Source organism: Sceloporus occidentalis, unplaced genomic scaffold (assembly GCF_023333645.1).
Source record: "Sceloporus occidentalis isolate IW3139 unplaced genomic scaffold, rSceOcc1.0.p SCAF_1, whole genome shotgun sequence".
Lineage (NCBI taxonomy): Eukaryota > Metazoa > Chordata > Lepidosauria > Squamata > Phrynosomatidae > Sceloporus > Sceloporus occidentalis.
Genome location: NW_028316981.1, coordinates 264,313,719 through 264,330,985, shown reverse-complemented (window position 1 = coordinate 264,330,985; position 17,267 = coordinate 264,313,719). Strand labels below are relative to the sequence as shown.

At 40.5% G+C, this 17,267-nt stretch overlaps 1 protein-coding gene across 1 annotated transcript in view; it reads right to left on the bottom strand.

Moving 5' to 3' along the window:
• The window catches only part of LIX1 (limb and CNS expressed 1), a 59,361-nt gene extending 44,788 nt beyond the window's left edge, over nucleotides 1-14,573 (bottom strand). Inside the window, exon 1 of the mRNA XM_089512463.1 lies at nucleotides 14,347-14,573. Coding sequence (XP_089368589.1) covers nucleotides 14,347-14,455 — 109 coding nt within the window. The 5' untranslated portion in view covers nucleotides 14,456-14,573. The remainder of the gene's footprint in view (nucleotides 1-14,346) is intronic.
• Between the last annotated feature and the right edge of the window lie 2,694 nt (nucleotides 14,574-17,267).

The following is a 17,267-nucleotide window of genomic DNA, read 5'->3' as shown; positions in this document are numbered from 1 at the left end:
AATTTAGTTTGACACTGCTTTAACTGCCATGGCTCAATGGCATGGTATTTGTAGTTTTGTGTGATGTTTAGTCTTTCCTGTCAGAGATCTCTGTGCCACCACAAACTACATATCCCAGGATTCCACAGGATGAAGCCATGACAATTAAAACATTGTCAAACCGCATTAATTCTGCAGTGTAGCAGAGAGGGGGGGCAGCCTAGTTCAACACTTTCTATTACATTCTAACAACCTAGGTCAATGAAGTATATTGTTAACTTCAGCATTAATTGTGGAATCTGGAAAATTAGGTGAAATCATTGGGCGGGGGGGGGGGGGAAGGGAATTAATAACTAATGAGTAAATATATGACTTAATTCCAAGTTCTGGAAAATGTCTGTATTGGGGTTGTGTGTTTTGTTTTTGCTTTTTAAATCACCTCAAAAACCACATTCACACTACAGAATTATAGCGCTAGTATTCCACTACCATGAACAACCATAGCTCTATATAATAGACTCCTGGGACTGGAAGTTTAGGGACATTTAGAATTCTCATAGGATTCTATTGCCTTTCCAAGCTACAAGATTCAAGATTCCAGCTCCCAGGATTCCACAGGATGAAAGCATTGCAGTTAAAGTGGAATCATGGTGCTATAATTCCATAGTGTGAATGGTTCTCTTGTATTTGTATCATTGAGAATTCTAAATCCCCCTCCCTAAATTGCAGATCCTAGGATTCCACACTATGGAACCACGACAGTTATAATGGAACCATAGTGCTCTAATTCTGTAATGTGAAAGGACCTTTGATGATGCAGAGATCAATGTCAGCTTGACCATGACCAGATTACTGTATAGGTTAACAGGGTGCTGGTCTTACTATCCTCAGGTCCCAGTTCAGAAGCATGATGAGTGCTGAACCTGTCTTGAGGCTGAAGATGACAGATGTTACACCTGATATCACTCATAAAACTAGACACATCCATGGCATTATAAAGATAAGGCAACTCACACACGTGCGTGCACACACATACACATTTTCATTTGTAGAACAAATGGATTATTACAAATTTTCCCAAGATGCCAGGAAATGTTCAAATGGTTTGGGGTTGGGAGTGGGAAAATTTGATCACTGCTGACCTAGGAAGTGTATATATTGCCACTGTGAAGGGAAGTCCATGAACCCCCCCCCCCCCCACAGGGGTTGGGGGGCAGTTATCTGTCCTATGGTATTCCCTCTATGTCAGGACTGGAGAACCTGATCCTCCACATTTTGTTGTCAATATATTGTCAGTCATGTGCCAAAGGATAATGGGATTAGTAGCTCAACAAGATCCACACAGTCATAGGCAGTGGAGACTGGGAGATCCAGTGTCAGTGGGTGATGAATCTGCTCTGGGTTTTAGTCCAGATTTTAAATAAGCAATCTAAAGTTTGTGAAGTTGAAGGCTTTCATGGCTGGCATCCATAGTTTTTTTGTTGGTTTTTTGGGTATGTTGCCATGAAGAGTTTATTCCTGATGTTTCACCAACATCTGTGGCTGGCATCTTCAGAGAATGCTGACCTTGAAGAGAGTGGGTATATATGTACTGTGTGATCCTGGGTGAGGATGAGTGATTCCCATGTTAATCTGTGTATTGTTTTGTTGTTGATGGCCTCCTCAGGGTAGGAGGATATGTGTTTGCTAATTGGTGATCACTGTCTGCTGGGAAAGCCCCTGGCCCTGAGTGGTTTCTCATTTGCATTTACTGAGTCCTGGTTTGGTGTTCTTCAGAACTGGTAGACGAACTTTATTTAAGGGTTTCTTCTTTCCTGTACATATATCACACAGTACATATACATACCCACTCTCTTCCAGGCAAGCATTCTCTGAAGATTCCAGCCACAGATGCTGGTGAAACATCAGGAATAAACTCTTCTAGAACATGGCCACATAGCCCAAACCCCCCCCACAAAAAACAATCTAAAGTTTGTTGAATTGGCCAAAAGGCCTCTTTTCCTCTCATTCTGGGAGTGTTCTGTTCAGATGATGCATAGCCCAAACCCTGGTTCTGGTGTGAACAGTCTGGACAATGTCCAGCACATTCAGCACCAGAACTGGAGCATAACACACTAAATACATGTTTTAAAATATTTCCTCTTACTTCAGATCTTCTGGGAAGACCTGGAACCCTCTGTTCCCATGCCGGGGCTGCTGTCTGTATAGGCGTTCCACTAAACCACCTGATGTGTCCACTGCTATCACCAGTTGCTTGCTCTGAGGCTAGAACGAGGTGCCTAAACATGTAATTATAATTCTGATATCAGAAGTGAGTGATTGGTGACAGTGGTGGACCTGCTGGGCCACTCAGTGGGATACCCATGCAGACAGCCACCCCTATGTGGGTCAAGTAACAAGGGATGGTTGGAGCAGCTCCGAGGCCAGGATAGTCCAAGCTACCCTCAGAGTATCCTAGCCAGTACAGACAATGATTCATATGTCCAGTGTTTTGGTGTTGTGCTTCAGCATTTTAGGTAGCTCCTTTAATGTTTGGACTTAATCCCAGGGTGGATGCACCTGCCCACTAACATTGGACTTGCCATCTGCCATTGGCCATGGGTTCCTCATCTGCATTGTATATGCTCTCATGGCTAAGTCATTAATTACTTTGCTAGCACATATCACCCAGCAATAAATGGCTTTTGGAATTATAATCTAGGAGAGATTTGTAATTAGGAAAATGAATGATCAGATGGCAGGCACCATATTACAGTTGTCCAAAGGCTTTCTGCTCCATCCATTGTTTGCCTATCATTTATGGCTTTTGGCAGTCTTACCACAGGACTTTGGATACAATCACTTTTATTCTTGACTGTTCTTACACAAGTCATCTTGAAGCTATGTCAGCATATTGGTGGCTTTAAAAAACAATCTTTTTGTTGTTTTTTCCCCATTGGATTATGACACAGAGGTTTGTTTTTTTGTTCATTTGTTTAATCACAGCACAGATTACTGATTGCTGTCCCAACTAGAAAAAAAAGGCCTCAAAAATGTAAGAGAGAAGCTATTACTTTTTGTATAACAAAATTTTATAGCACCAAGAATGCATTTCTAATTTCAAATACTAAAACGTAAGAGACAGGTAAATTTACTTGGAATACTTGTAGTTAACATTGTTTATAGTGCAATACTATACACATCTACTCAGAGTAAGTCCAACTGCTTTCAATAGGGCTTATTTCCAGGTCAGTGGGTATAGAATTGCAGCCTTAGGCTGCAGTCTCATACTCACTGACCTGGAAGTAAACACCACAGAAATCAATGACACATGCTTTTGAGTAGGCATCCATAGGCTTGTGCTGCCAGTCTCATTATAGATTTAAAGGACTTAATAATATCTTACAAACAAAGGTTTATTTTTATTTTGTTTTGTTTTAAATGAAGCTATCTTAAAAGTAACGGAAATGAATTATTTACATTTCTAGTTGGCAGATTTTTATCCCAAGCAATCTTTTTATGTGTATTATTTTATTTTTCTATGTTATATTTTATATTGATGCTGGTCTTTGACCGTAATAAAGAATTTCAATATGAACCCATTTAAAAAAAAACCTACAATAAAAATAACTGGATCACTAAATCCAAGCCATTCACCATAACTGGTTTTTGAAAAATCCGCAACCCTTCACTCACAGGCCTCATTCACACTATGGAAATAAGCTGGTGTGGAACTGGTTTATTTCCATGAAGTTCACACGGTGTATTTTTTTTGGGGGGGGGGGGGTTGGAAACCTACTTAAACCAGTGCATTCATCACTGGATTTCTTAGCAGTTCTTTTTAAAAAGAACTGCAATGATCCAAATCTTCGATAGTAAGCACAAGCTATCAGATGGATTCAGATTGTGTGGGACCCCCAAGTGCAGTTCTTCCTCTTCCTCTTCCCTCCTCCTCCACTGCCCCCTTCCATCCTCCTCCTTCCTTCCTCCTACTTGTCCTCCTCTTCCCTTCACTGCTGCTGCCGCCTACCTCCTCCTCTTCCTTCTTCCTCCTCCTCCTGCAATGCTGCCGTGGCCTACCACCTCTTCCTTCTGCTTCTTCCCCCTCTGCTATTGCTTCCCCCAATGCTGCCACTGCCTCCTTATTCCTCCACCTTCTTCCTCTCCCCCCAATGCTACCTACCACCTCCTCCTTCTCTTTCTTCCTTCTTCCTCTTCCTTCTCTTCCTCTTCCCCCGCTGCCACCACTGCCACCTACCTCCTCCCCCAGCCACTGGATCCAAATGTCCTCCTTTTCCAGGATGTGTCCTCCATTTCCCTTTTGAGCATCCCTCAGAAGCTTCCTTCTCCTCTTTCTCTTCTCCACCCCCCACTCACTGTGAACGTCAAACAGGAGAGAAAGGACACAGATAGATTAAATCACCAAAATAACCCGGCTTCCACACCAGGTTATTTTGTAGTGTGAATGAGGTCACAGATTCAAAAGCAACACATGAATTCCATCTTGCCCATTTTGCATTATATGACCCTCCAACATATAAGCCACTTTTTCATTAAATCTGCCTGTATTCTGCACAGCAAATCTGAGTTTGCATCAGAATCAGACAATATTTGTAAATAACTTAGGATGCCTGCAAATGAAAGCAATCTATGAATAGCATCCACGAATGTCTGCAACTTTATATTGTCAGAGATAGGCCTCTATATCATAACTGTAGTCATCAAGTGAGGTCAGAGCCAGTCAAAGACATTTTGATGTCTGAGGTAAAATTGAAAATGGTTTCCCCCCACTCACCCATGTGAAAATATATAGTAGCCAAAGCCAGGCAAGTTATTTTTGGCACACAAAGCAGAAAACTCCATAATCAAAATGCCCCACTCCATCACTAAATCTACAGTAACTGTCAAATGACTAACCATTTATTGCCCTTTCAAAACATCCAGAATCTCTTACCTAAGGCAGCCATCTCAGTATGTCTAATGGCAGGGTTGGCCCTGAATGAGGAATTTCCCCTTAAGGAGCTAGCATATGTGAATTATATGTAGTAAGAAATACATATTGCTAATCAAATTATGTAAAATTAGTACCATTAAATGAGTCTGTGGCTGAATCCACACCAACAAAATAATCCAGATCCAGTGTGCAGTATTTTGCCTAGATTTCACCTCATTTATGCCACACCAAGGCTAGAGCTACACTAAGAAAAAATAAATAAATCCAAAGCCACAGCAATTTCAGTGTGTTGGAACACACAATGTACAACTGTTTTGACAGTGAAAATACTTCTTTTAGGTTTTAATGTGATTTTGAAAAACACGTTTTGCTCTGCAGTTTATGGGGGGGGGGCAGTTTTTCCTTGTTTTTTCACAATATGTGTCCTGCTGGATCAGTGTGGGATTTTCAGGGTGGGGTAGGTGGGGGGCAAGACAGGTTGGTGGGCACCATCCTCCATCTGACAACTGGTTTGCCATTCTTTTTTTCTCTTTCACAATGGAGCCACATGCATGTGTACACATGTGTCAATAAATCAAACCAACATAAAAATGACTAACTTGGGTTCCTTCTATGTAACATTTGGGCTTGGGTCTGGTTTTATTTTTTGAAGGATGTCTGGAGGCCATTCAACAGGCCCAAAAATATCAAACAGAGCACTCTGGAAGACAGTGGGCTCCCTGTCTCCCGAGGAACAAATCCAGCCCCTGTTCTCCTACAGACGTGGATTCAAATAGAAAGTTTGTTTCTGAGTTGCATCAAAGCCCAGAGGTTGATTTCCCTGTTTCTGAAAAGTTTTGGCCATTGAAAGCACTTGGAAATGAGGAGAGAAAGCAGAACTAGATGGGAGAAGCACACCACTCAAACATAATACAGTGGACCCCTGTTATACGCTGGTGTTTGGTTCCAAGATCCCCCGTGTATAACAAAATCCGTGTATGCTCAAGTCCCATTAAATATAATGGCAGAGCAAAACAGTGTCCCTTATAAAAAATGGAAAATCAAGGTTTGATCATTTAAATTTATCCTTTTTTGGAACATTTTCAAACCGTGTATGCTTGAATCCGTGTATAACAAATCCGTGTATAAGAAGGGCTGACTGTACTGAGAGGAAGGAGCTTGTCAGATCTTCAGGCACAGATCTTAGTTAAATGAAAGGTACAGAGTGGAAAACAAAGTGCAGGAACAAACATTTTATTTTTTTCTTTCTCCTCTTTGGGGCTGGCTGTGTTGGGAGACATTTAAAGTTCCCTCTCTTACTCATTGGGATGCAAAGGGGGGGGGGGAAGGGGATTGGATGGTGAAGCCATCTAATAAGACTGCAAGGCTAATGGTAGGATTGGCAGAAAAACAAGAAAGGCTATTGGTTGATAGGTTTATGCACACTGGAAAGGGGGAAAAGTGAATGGGAAGAAACATTCTTTTGTACCAATTTGAATTCAGCTGGGGAAAATGTGTGGTTAGCAATACAATTTGAGTCTGGACTTTTACAAGTCAGTGTGGTGTAAACAGGATGAAATCTGTTCAAAATACTGCTGATTGGAGCTGGATTACTTTGCTGGTATGGATTCAGCCTGACAATTTTTTTCTTGAAACTGAAGTAAAAAGAGAGTTTGTCTAAATTGAATAAAAGCATAAAAGAAGTGCTTTCACTTTCAAAATGGCTGTATGTTGTGTGTTTCAAGAGCACCAGAATCAAGGTGGGTTGGGATTTTTATTTTATTTTATTTTGCTAGTATGGATCCAGCTCCTCATTAAGTGTCTACCTGGAACCAGGGCAAGCCAGATGGATTTAAACTCTACACGTGACAAAAACTATAAAGTACAAATGATGTTAAATATGAGTTAAATACTTTAATAGTCACATTCTTTGATTTTTCAAACTGCAACTGATGAAGGAAACAGGGCTGTGATCATGGTACATAAGAAGAGAGAATTTAACTTTTCCCCCAAGAGTGACTACAGAGCCAATCAAAGACATTTTGCTATCTGAAGTGAAGCCAAAGTCATCCAATTTATTTTGGGACACAAAGCAGGAAGTCCCCATCTCCTGGAAGTACAAATATAATATCTGTAATGGAAACAAGCAACTGATTGTTGATCTTTTATGACATCCACACACTGCTGCTTAAGGTGGATGGCCCACTTTGCATAATGGTAAGTCAGTCATAATCATAATTCAGTGTAAGCACCTTTACATTGGCAATTGTACTTTTTAATCTGTTGCATGAGATCATACCCTTATCATGACTGTGCATGGAGACGTCTGCTGGCATAGTTAACATGCAAGGAGATGTGTTTTTAAAGGCATTGTGCAAGCCATTCCTTAGCACACTTTCACTGGCGGCCTATTGAGTGTTGTACAATGGATGAATGCATGAGCATGATGCAAATTGTGCAGTCAGTTAGGCAATGGTAGAATGAATGAATGAATGAATGAATGAATGAAAGTTTATTTCTAGATCGCTATTCCTTAGAGATCATAGCGGTTTACAAAATTTAACATCAAAACATCAAATAATGGATCTTGAAGCAGAGCAGGTTAAAGTAAACTCTTTGACTCACATGATCGTCATTGTATCCATTATTCGGGTGGCATAGTATGCCCATGGTATAGCTAAGCAAATGTAACTATGCTATAAAACCCTTCTATGGGATTTTCTCCCCAAAGGCCTCTTTTCTAACCTGCCAAAAGCTGTTCTTAGTCCCAGGAAAAAAGTTTCCCAAAATAAATAAATAAATAAATAAATAAATAAATAAATAAATAAATAAATAAATGGTTGCTTCACTTGGCATAATAGTGTTGTTGTTGTTATTTTACTATGATCCTTTCCCATAGGGAAAGAGTTACACCCCACCTCCATGTCTCCAATTAAAAATCATCCTAGATGTGTATTATTATTATTATTATTAACCTTTATTTATAAAGCGCTGTAAATTTACACAGCGCTGTACATACAATCTTTTTAATTAGACGGTTCCCTGCCCTCAGGCTTACAATCTAAAAAGACACGATACAAAAGGAGAAGGGAGTGGTGGTGGGGAAGGGGATGAGGTTAAATACTTATATGTGTTTAGTTTGCCCTTATTTTGTGTGTGTGTTAACTACCCTTGAGTTGGCCCTACCAAATGGTGACCATGTGGATGAGACCTTTCCAAGCCGCCTTGTGCTCCAGTCCTTAGGTTCTGTAGATTCGAAACCATGGCCTCCCTGACTGAGTCCAGCCATCTGGCATGCACTTTTTCTCTCTTTCTACTGACTTCTACCTTTCCTAGCACTGGCAGTATCCAGACCGGTGCAAAGCGCCAGCCTGGATACATGCTAGGGTTGCCTCGGGGCGTCCTTTCCAGATGCCCCACAACCCTAGCATGTAACCGCGGCGTTGTAATGGTGGCACCCTGTCTACATGGGTGCCGCCATTATGATGTCACGGCCACGCCGCAGCCAAATAGCGCGGTGTGGACGTGACATACTGGCGTTGCTGCAGGGCACTTGTGGTGCCCTTTCAGTGGTGCCAGAAGGAGCTCCGTTTTGGAGTTCCTTCCGCTGCGCATATCGCTGGTGCGGCCTTTAAATGGCCGCTCCAGCAATACAGAGAGAAAGGGGCCGCTTTCTCCCTTTCCCCGGCGCTGTTGGGATGTCCTTGGAGCATGAAGCCCCAAGGACACTCCTTTACAGGCCATGGGGAAGTGACATTTTGCCGCTTCCCCGAGGCCAGGAAAAGCGGCGGATCAGGGCCTCTGGGGCTGCCACTGTGGCAGCTGAGGCCCCGATCCGTCGGGGAAAGGGGCGGGTGCAGGCCTCCCCAAAGGGGCTGTCTGTATCCCACCATAATTATCTTTTCTAATGAGTCTTGCTTTCTCATGATGTGGCCAAAGTATGCCAGCCTGTTTTGTCATCTTGGCTTCCAGGGAGATTTCAGACTTGATCTGCTCAAGGACCCATTTGTTTGTCTTTTTGGCTGTCCATGGTATCCTCAGAACTTGAGAACCACATCTTAAATGAGTTAATTTTCTTCTAGTCCACTGTCTTCACTGCCCAGCACTCACATTCGTATACAGTGATGGGAAAGACGATGGCTTGGATGATTCTAGCTTCAGTACTCACTTTAGGATCTTGTCTAGTTCTTTCATAGCTGCTCTTCCCATTCCTAATCTTCTTCTGATTTCTTGACTGCAGACTCTGTTATGATCAATATTTGATCCAAGCTATGGGAAATCTTTGACTATTCACACCACACAATTATAGAAGCTTAGTAGCACTTTAACTGTCATGGCTCCTTGTACAGAAGTCTGGGATTTCTAGTTTCAGGAAGTACTTAGAATTCTCTTCACGCCCTTAAACTAGCACATTGGAGCTCTCTGGCACTGAATTTTATGTTCCTCACAAAATAACAAATCCCAGTTCTCTGTAGGATGGAGCCAAGGCAGTTAAAACAATACCAAACTGGTAGAGGTAACTGTGCAGTGTGGCTGCCTCCTGGGTTTCATTGAATTCATTGGGACTTCCTTCATCAAAAACAAGAAGTATGGGACAACTTTGGCCCCTCCTGCTCTGCTGGATTTGTGAAGAATCAAGTCACTTCTCTATTTCAAAACTATGCAGTTCTTATAAAGGGGTTCTTATAAACGACAGTAAAAACAAACAAACAAGGTAGTCCCTTGCTCAAATTGGCAGTAAAGAGACCACACAGCACCCAACGAACAGGGGAGTCTGTTATTTGAGCAGGGGATCAGTAAGATTGATAGAGACATGTCAAAGCTGAAGTTTTGCAACCTAAACCAGCAATATGGAACAGAGCCATAAGCCGGAGAATTTTTTATTGTCAGAAATGACCCATTTATAAAGAACACACGCATGGTAAGTATTTCCTGCTTAGTCAATTTTAAACTTTAAAAGGGTTTTTTTTTTTTGGCAGAAGAAAGATTGTTTTAACTAACTTGTCAGACTATTATTAAATAATCATTTGGCTGTGGAGAAAAATATACACCTTTGGAGTTTAATACATTTCATATTTTGCTTTTTTTTAAATGCAAGGCTACTAAAATTGTCTTCCATTTCCTCAATCAGTCTGTGGCACGTAATCAGTAAAACCATATCATTTAAACAAATACCATAACTTATAAGTGCACCTTCTTGCAGCTGCCTCCCATTAGTGGCTATAATTTAACACACACCTCACACTGGAGCTGTAAAGGCTGGGCACTGTTTGATGCAGCTAGATTGTTTAAATGTGTAGAAAGAGAGAAAACAATGCTTTAGACTGATTTAGTTACATTATATAACTAGGGAAAACATAATATTAATTTCCATGTTGCTTTTTATAGACTAAATTGTTTTAATAGTTAAATGGGCTTGATTTAGATTTAGGATTGTGCTACTAGATTATTGGAAGTGAACATACCTGCCTCTTCACCCACCTCACAATGCTGCATGGAAGGTTGGGAGATCCAATTGAATGGGAGGTAGAGGAGGGGAGAAGGGAGAAATCCCTGAAAATTGTGTGGAGGTACTTCATGTGAGAAGAGATATTCTGTTCTTTTAAAAAGGAATTTTTCCAACTTCTGAATATTTATTATTATTAAAGAAAAATTAAAACATGTATATCCTGCCCTATAGTAACAGATCTCAGGGTAGATTGCTAATAACATTAAAACAAGTTACAAGTGACAAAAGCAAGAAGAATAATTCACATAAAACATATTAACATCATAGTGAGTTAAAAGCAGATTTGAGAGGCTAAAAAGTTTTAAAAACTATGCACAGCAGAACTTGGGATGAATTAATGAGATCCAGAGGCCTTGATGAATAGGCAAGTTTTCATTTGGTGTCTAAATGAAATTAATGTTGTCTTCTGTTGGGCCCTCCAAGGGCAGGCATTCCACAGTTGAGGTGACGCAGTTGATAAGATTGTTTCCCATGTCCCAACACAGTGTATTGACCTTCAGTGACATAGGTGGATCTTAGAATACTTCCAAGCTGTGCACCTGCTCCTACAGGGGCAGTGGAACCCCAACCAGGACAGGCTGCTTGACCAATTCCTGGACTTGAGAACCACCAGTCCAGAAAGTCTCCACTTTACTGGGATCCAGCTTCAGTTTATTGGCCTGCATCCAGGTACTAGTCCAGCACATGCGCAGTCCCAGCTGATTCTCAGGAATGCGGAATGTCCCCAGCGTACTGACAACACCCCACTCCAAACCCCTTTATGACTTCATCCATTGGCTTCATATTGAACAGCATGGGAGAAAAATGTGGAACCTTGTGACACCTTACAGCTTAATTTTCATGGGGCTGGAATTGCCCAATACTACTCTCTGGAACCAGTCCTCTGCATAGGAGTGGAACCATTGGAGAACAGTGTTTCCTACTCTCATTGCACAGAGCCAGTCCAGGAAGATACCATGATCAATGGTAGCAAAAGCTACTGGGAGATCCAGGCAAAACAACAGGGTAACATTCCACGTGTTTTCCTCTGGATAAGGTTGACAATCAGAACAATTAAATGAGTTTCAGTGTCATAACTTGATCTGAACCATACTAAAATGGAGCCAAATAATCTGTTTCCTCCAAGAACACTGGAACTTGCATAGCCACAATATGCTCAAGCATCTTGTCCCCAAATGAGATATTTTCAATAGGGTGATAGTTCACATATACCCCTGGGTCCAGGGATGTCCTCTTCAGGAAAGGGCTCACTACAACCTTCTTCAAAGCAGCAGGCACCTCCCCTTGATGTAGGGAGGCATTTACCACCCCTGGACCCATCTAGTCAATCCATCCCTCTAGATTTTATCAGGCAGGTTGGGCAAGGATCAAGCTTACATGTGGTGGGACAAACTACTTCAAGAGTCTTGCCCACATCATCAGGCTTCATAATTGAAACTGATCCCATAAAAACTGACCAGACGGTGTACTGGAAACCTCCTAGGCTCTGTAATAGGGATGATGTCTTCTGAGTGAATGCAAGCAACTTTCTCTTTGATAGTACCTAGCAAAATCTCCCCAGCAACTAGTTATGGGTTACATAGCTGATCTATCTGGGCCTGTACCCAAAAGACCTCTCACCAGTTGACACACTCCTACTGTGTGGGAAGTTGTAATAGTAGTGGTGTAAGATTTTTGGTCTGCTTCACTGCTGCATAGTATGCACAATGAAAAGTCTTTGCTCATTTCCAATTGCATTTGCTCAGAAGAGAGATAGCTATGCTCATGCCAAGAACACCCAATTAAAATATGATTATATGCTGTGGGTAATCATATCAAAATGATTTCTGGGAACTTCATGCACTGGACTGTGGATCTATGAAGGCAGTCAGGTTAGAAGCTGGCATTTCACTCTCCCTGTGTTATAATCTGATTATATGTTGGCTGAATTAGCCAAGACATAGAAAAAGCCATTCCTCCATTGATACTGCCTCTTAAAACTGTGTGAGCCAGCAAACAAACCAAGTAGTTCCCATTACCACTTGTTAGCCCTTGGAGTTGCCCCTAAAATTTGATGCCCCTTCCTTGAAATAGTTGGGAGGAAAGCTGTAAACTATATTGTATATACAGTTAGAAGTTAATCTTCTCAAATACTGCAAGTTACTTGGGTTTAAGTCCCTTCTGGACTAAGGGGAACTGTTAGGACTTAGCAGCTCATACGAAGGTAAAGTCCATAAAAATAGAATATATTTAAGGGTGATATATTCTCCATTTGAAGGATGTTCCTATATTCTCCATCAGAAAAAAAATGTTTTTAATGGATGACCCTAACTTGTGATTCCACTGAAAATTATATTCAACCCTATTGTGTCTGACATGTGTTTTCTGGCTTATGATAGCCATCCATGCAGCCCAGAGATCTGTGGGTGGTCACAATAACTTTGTCTGAGCGGCCAGTACATACACTTTCAATCAAAAGCTTGTCAGACGATCTTCAGGAATCTGCCACAATGGATGGGGTGGAGGGAGGGAAAGTCTCTCCTACCTTTTCTAGATCAAATTCTTCCTGCTTATAAGATGCATCTGCTCTCACAAGGTTTCAGAACAAAAAGTTCAGCTTACCATGGGACTGCAATAACAGCATGGAGGTTTTCTTCTGGGTGGCCTAGGGAGCTCTGTTTGTGTTTGTTTATCTGTCTAACTCTTGATTTCTGTCAAACTGCATATGGAATCACCAGTACATAACTCTGCTCCCCCACCAGCTGCTTATTTAAAGCCATCCATTCCATAGACATTTAGAAAGAATGTACAAGGCTGGAGTTACTAACTTTCAACATAGCTACTGACAAAGAAATTAAGCAGACACTTAAAAAAAGTATATTGTACATAATGCCAAGGAGGGTAATGTAGATGAGAATTACATTTCTCTATGAAATGTTACCCAACAAAAGCAGCATAGTGCATTTTTTCTAACCTCACCAAGAAATTTGGGCTAAAATTATAATTAATTCTGTAAATGAACAATAAACAAAGAGCTTCAGAAAAAACAGGATGGAGAGATAAAACATTCCTAAGTGAATTCATTTATCATGAGAAATTCTGCAAAACGTGGGAGGTGGATTTCTGCATAATATTCAGGAATTTTGTTCTTCTGATCATAGAATCAAGAGATTATGGACTAGATTCTCATGTTTGCTTGTTTGTTTGTTTATAAATGTAAGGCAGCACAACAGTATAGTAAAATCTTGAGTTAGCATATCACAGTTGGAGCCAGGAATAACTGAAGTTTCAGTTGCATTATTTGGAAACCAAACCAACCTTAATATTGAAAAAGCTAATTGTAACAATTTTATAACTAAATTTAGGAAACTTTTAATAAAAGTATTAGTTGGGAAGCATAGACATGGTACATATCAATAGGATTCTTTTGGGATGGAGCACAAAGAGGCTATAAGCCCCAAGCAGGTGTGTGTATGTTCAAGAGAAAGAGAGAAGAAGGGTAGAGTATTATAACAAGAAAAACACATGCTCTATTTATTTGTAAGGATAATGTGAACTGTGATTTTTTTTTTAAAAAAAGTTTTAATACTTAAGTGTAAAATTATCAAACTGTCTAAATATTTTTCAGCAATTTAAAATCAAGTATATAAAACCTTTCCAGTCATCAAAGTAGTAAGTGGTAATAAAATAGTACATTTTGTGACTGCAGATCTATTAAACCAATCATAATAATAAGAAAAACAGTTTTCTGAGTTCTAATGACATATTAAAAAGATAATAGAACAGTGTCCAATAAAAGCATTATCTCAACATCACATGTGGGCACATGAGTGCACACAGATGCAAATATGTACTGAAGTTTGTAAAGCAGAATAAGTTTCTGACAGACCGTTAAAATGTTCTAAAGGTTTCTGACATGCATGTTAAGTATCATCATAGAAGTTCAGAAACTTTATTTGGTACTCACAGTCTTTAAATGCAAGTGCAGGATCTCGGTGAGGCAACACTTGGGAGATTATCTGTTGTAGAGATTCCAAGGTTCTGTCCATCTCGGTCTCTCTTTTTCCAGACTGCATCCCGCAAATGTCCACATGCCTGACTTTGTCCCATCCAGTCCTGAATTTAAGCAGTTCATTGATGAACTGGATTACTAAAGAATCTCTTTCAACATCTGCCAATCAGACATTGCTCAGATTCAAAAGACCCTCCAGGGGTTCCCCCTCCCTGGCTCACTTATCTTTGTTGGAGGCTGAGCTAATTAGCTGGAGAGGCAGGCTGACAGACTCCTTCTTACTGCTTTCTTCTGTTCAATACACCCACCTACCGGCTAGCTGGAGAAACTAATCATGTGAAAGGCATTCCCTCTTTTCATCCTGACATTGAATGAAGCTGCTGAACCAGACAAAGTTGTGGTTTTTGCTGACTTCATAAAATTCACCTACTCTGTTGAAGGGGAAAAAAGAAGATGGGAAAAATGGAAGATTAATATTGGATCTTACAGATCGCATAAGCTTTAATAGTCACAGCAACCCCCCCAATTTAAAATAAAAACAGTACACACCAATACAAATAGCTTTTGTTCTCCATCAACAGTTCTAATGTGGTGATGAATTTGACCTCATGATACAAGTACATGTGCAACACAATCTCTACTCAGAAATAAGCTCCACCAAATTCAATGGGATTTACTCTCTGATAAATGGGTATAGGATTTGCTGGGATGGGTGCGTACTCCTGATTTCTTACTGTACTTCAGCACTTCTTGATTTCTATATCTACAGGACATCTTGTTTGCCTTGGAAGTGTATCATAAAATCATCAAAGTATTATTGTTGAGAAAAGCATAGTTGTTGGTTGTTCACCCCTATTGACCAGTATTAGCTGTACATTGGTGATTCAAAAACTACTTTTAAAATATGTCTGATTCCTGCTGAAATCAGAGGACCTAGGATAAAGATACATAGTTATCTGTAGCTGTTTATTTTAATTGCATCCTAATCTGAAAATTCTTTTAGCGTATTTTTCATACAGCAGCAAAGCTAAGTCAAAGCTATAGTTTTTTTGTGGGTTTTTGGGGCTATGTGGCCACGTTCTAGAAGAGTTTATTCCTGATGTTTCACCAGCATCTGTGGCTGGCATAGTCAAAGCTATCTGTCACATTAACAAAAAGGCAGGCCCACAGACAGAATACCCTCCACGATTTCACAGACAGGGCACATGTGGCCAGCCAATACCAGAGTTATCTCAATAGTTAGTAATGAGGAGGAACACACAAGCTAAGAGAGGCTGCAGCAATTTGTTTTACCAGGATGTACTGGGAAGGGCAGGATCTGTCCCCCTCCTTTTCTTTCCCTGCTGCTGAGTTAAGTGAGTGTAGTCTACTTCTGCACTTTTAACTCAGTTTGCACAAAAAGCAGGCTGAGGACAAAGGGGGGAAAGGGGAGGAAGCAACTGAAAAATTTAGGATGACAGAGGATTAACTAACTGGGGCTGTCTCTGCCAAACAGCAACAGTTGGAGGGCATGCAATAGATATAAATATTCTCGAAAAACAAATCAATACAATATTCTTTCAAAAACCAGTTTTAAAACATGAACAGTCTTCAAAGGTAACTTTGGTTTCAGGGACTAAAGGCCATACAAAACAGTGTAGTCTTTGGTGCCCACCAGAAGCTCAAAAGGCTGTAGCCAGCCTGTCTTCCCTTGTGAAAAAGCTGAACAACTTTGTTGCCACCAAGAAAGCCATGTCTTGTATATTCATTAACCAAGCCTTCTGGGGTGGTGGAAAATGCAACAGGGACTCCACTGAGTAGATCAGATTCTGGACACTTTCATTTGTGAGGAGGTTGTCTTTCAGAAATCCCATCCACAAAATATTTAGGGCTTTGTTTGTGAGCCAGTGTGGTGTAGTGGTTTGAGCACTGGACTGTGACTCTGGTGACAACGGTTTGAATCCCATCTTGGCCATGTAAATCCACTGGGTGACCTTGGGCAAGTCATACTCTCTCAGCCTCAGAGAATGGCAATGGAAAAACCCCTCTGAAGAAGCTTGCCAAGAAAATTCTGTGATAAGGTTGCCAGAAGTAAAAAATGACTTGAAGTCACTCAACAACAACATTAAAACCAGCACCTTAAATTGAGCTTGTACACAAATTTGAAGTCAGTGCAGCTGATACAAGAGTGGTGATATGTGGTCTCTACATATGGTATCTCATAGCAGATACCAAACTAGTTTCTTCATTTTTCACTAGCTGTAACTTTTGACCATTTTTCAAGCACAGCTCCCAGTGCATTATAGTAGTTTTGTTAGGAAGCAATTAAGGCATCAACCACAGTCACCAAACCTGCCTTTTTCTGGAAAGGGTGTTGTTGGCATACCAGCTGAACCTAGGCATAGGAACTCCTGGCCACAGAAGCCACAGAGCCATCCGGGAGTAACACTGGGTCCAGAAGCATTCCCAAACTATGAACCTTTTTTCAGAGAGAGAGCTACCTCATCCAGATCAGAACATCTATTAAGAATCACCTTAGCAATTATGAAAGCATTTAAAAAATATATTGTTATTCATATTCTATATAAGCATTTATATCCTGCAGTATATCATAATATCTAAGGGCAGCACAGAAATACATGCTAATGTGGTTTATAACAATTTGGAAAACTGGACATAGTAAGAGATTATTTAAACAGTCAAAAGCTGATAAAAGAGTTCTGTCCAGCAGGAAAATTAAATATGCACTAGGAAATTGGGTTTTGTGCACTTGGAAACATACACTTAAGAAAAGAGATGGGGAAAAAAAGAAAGAAATGGAAAAAGAAAATTAAAATGACCTCTGTTACCTTTCAGTGTAATAGTCTTATATTAATAATATATTAATGGGAGTATAT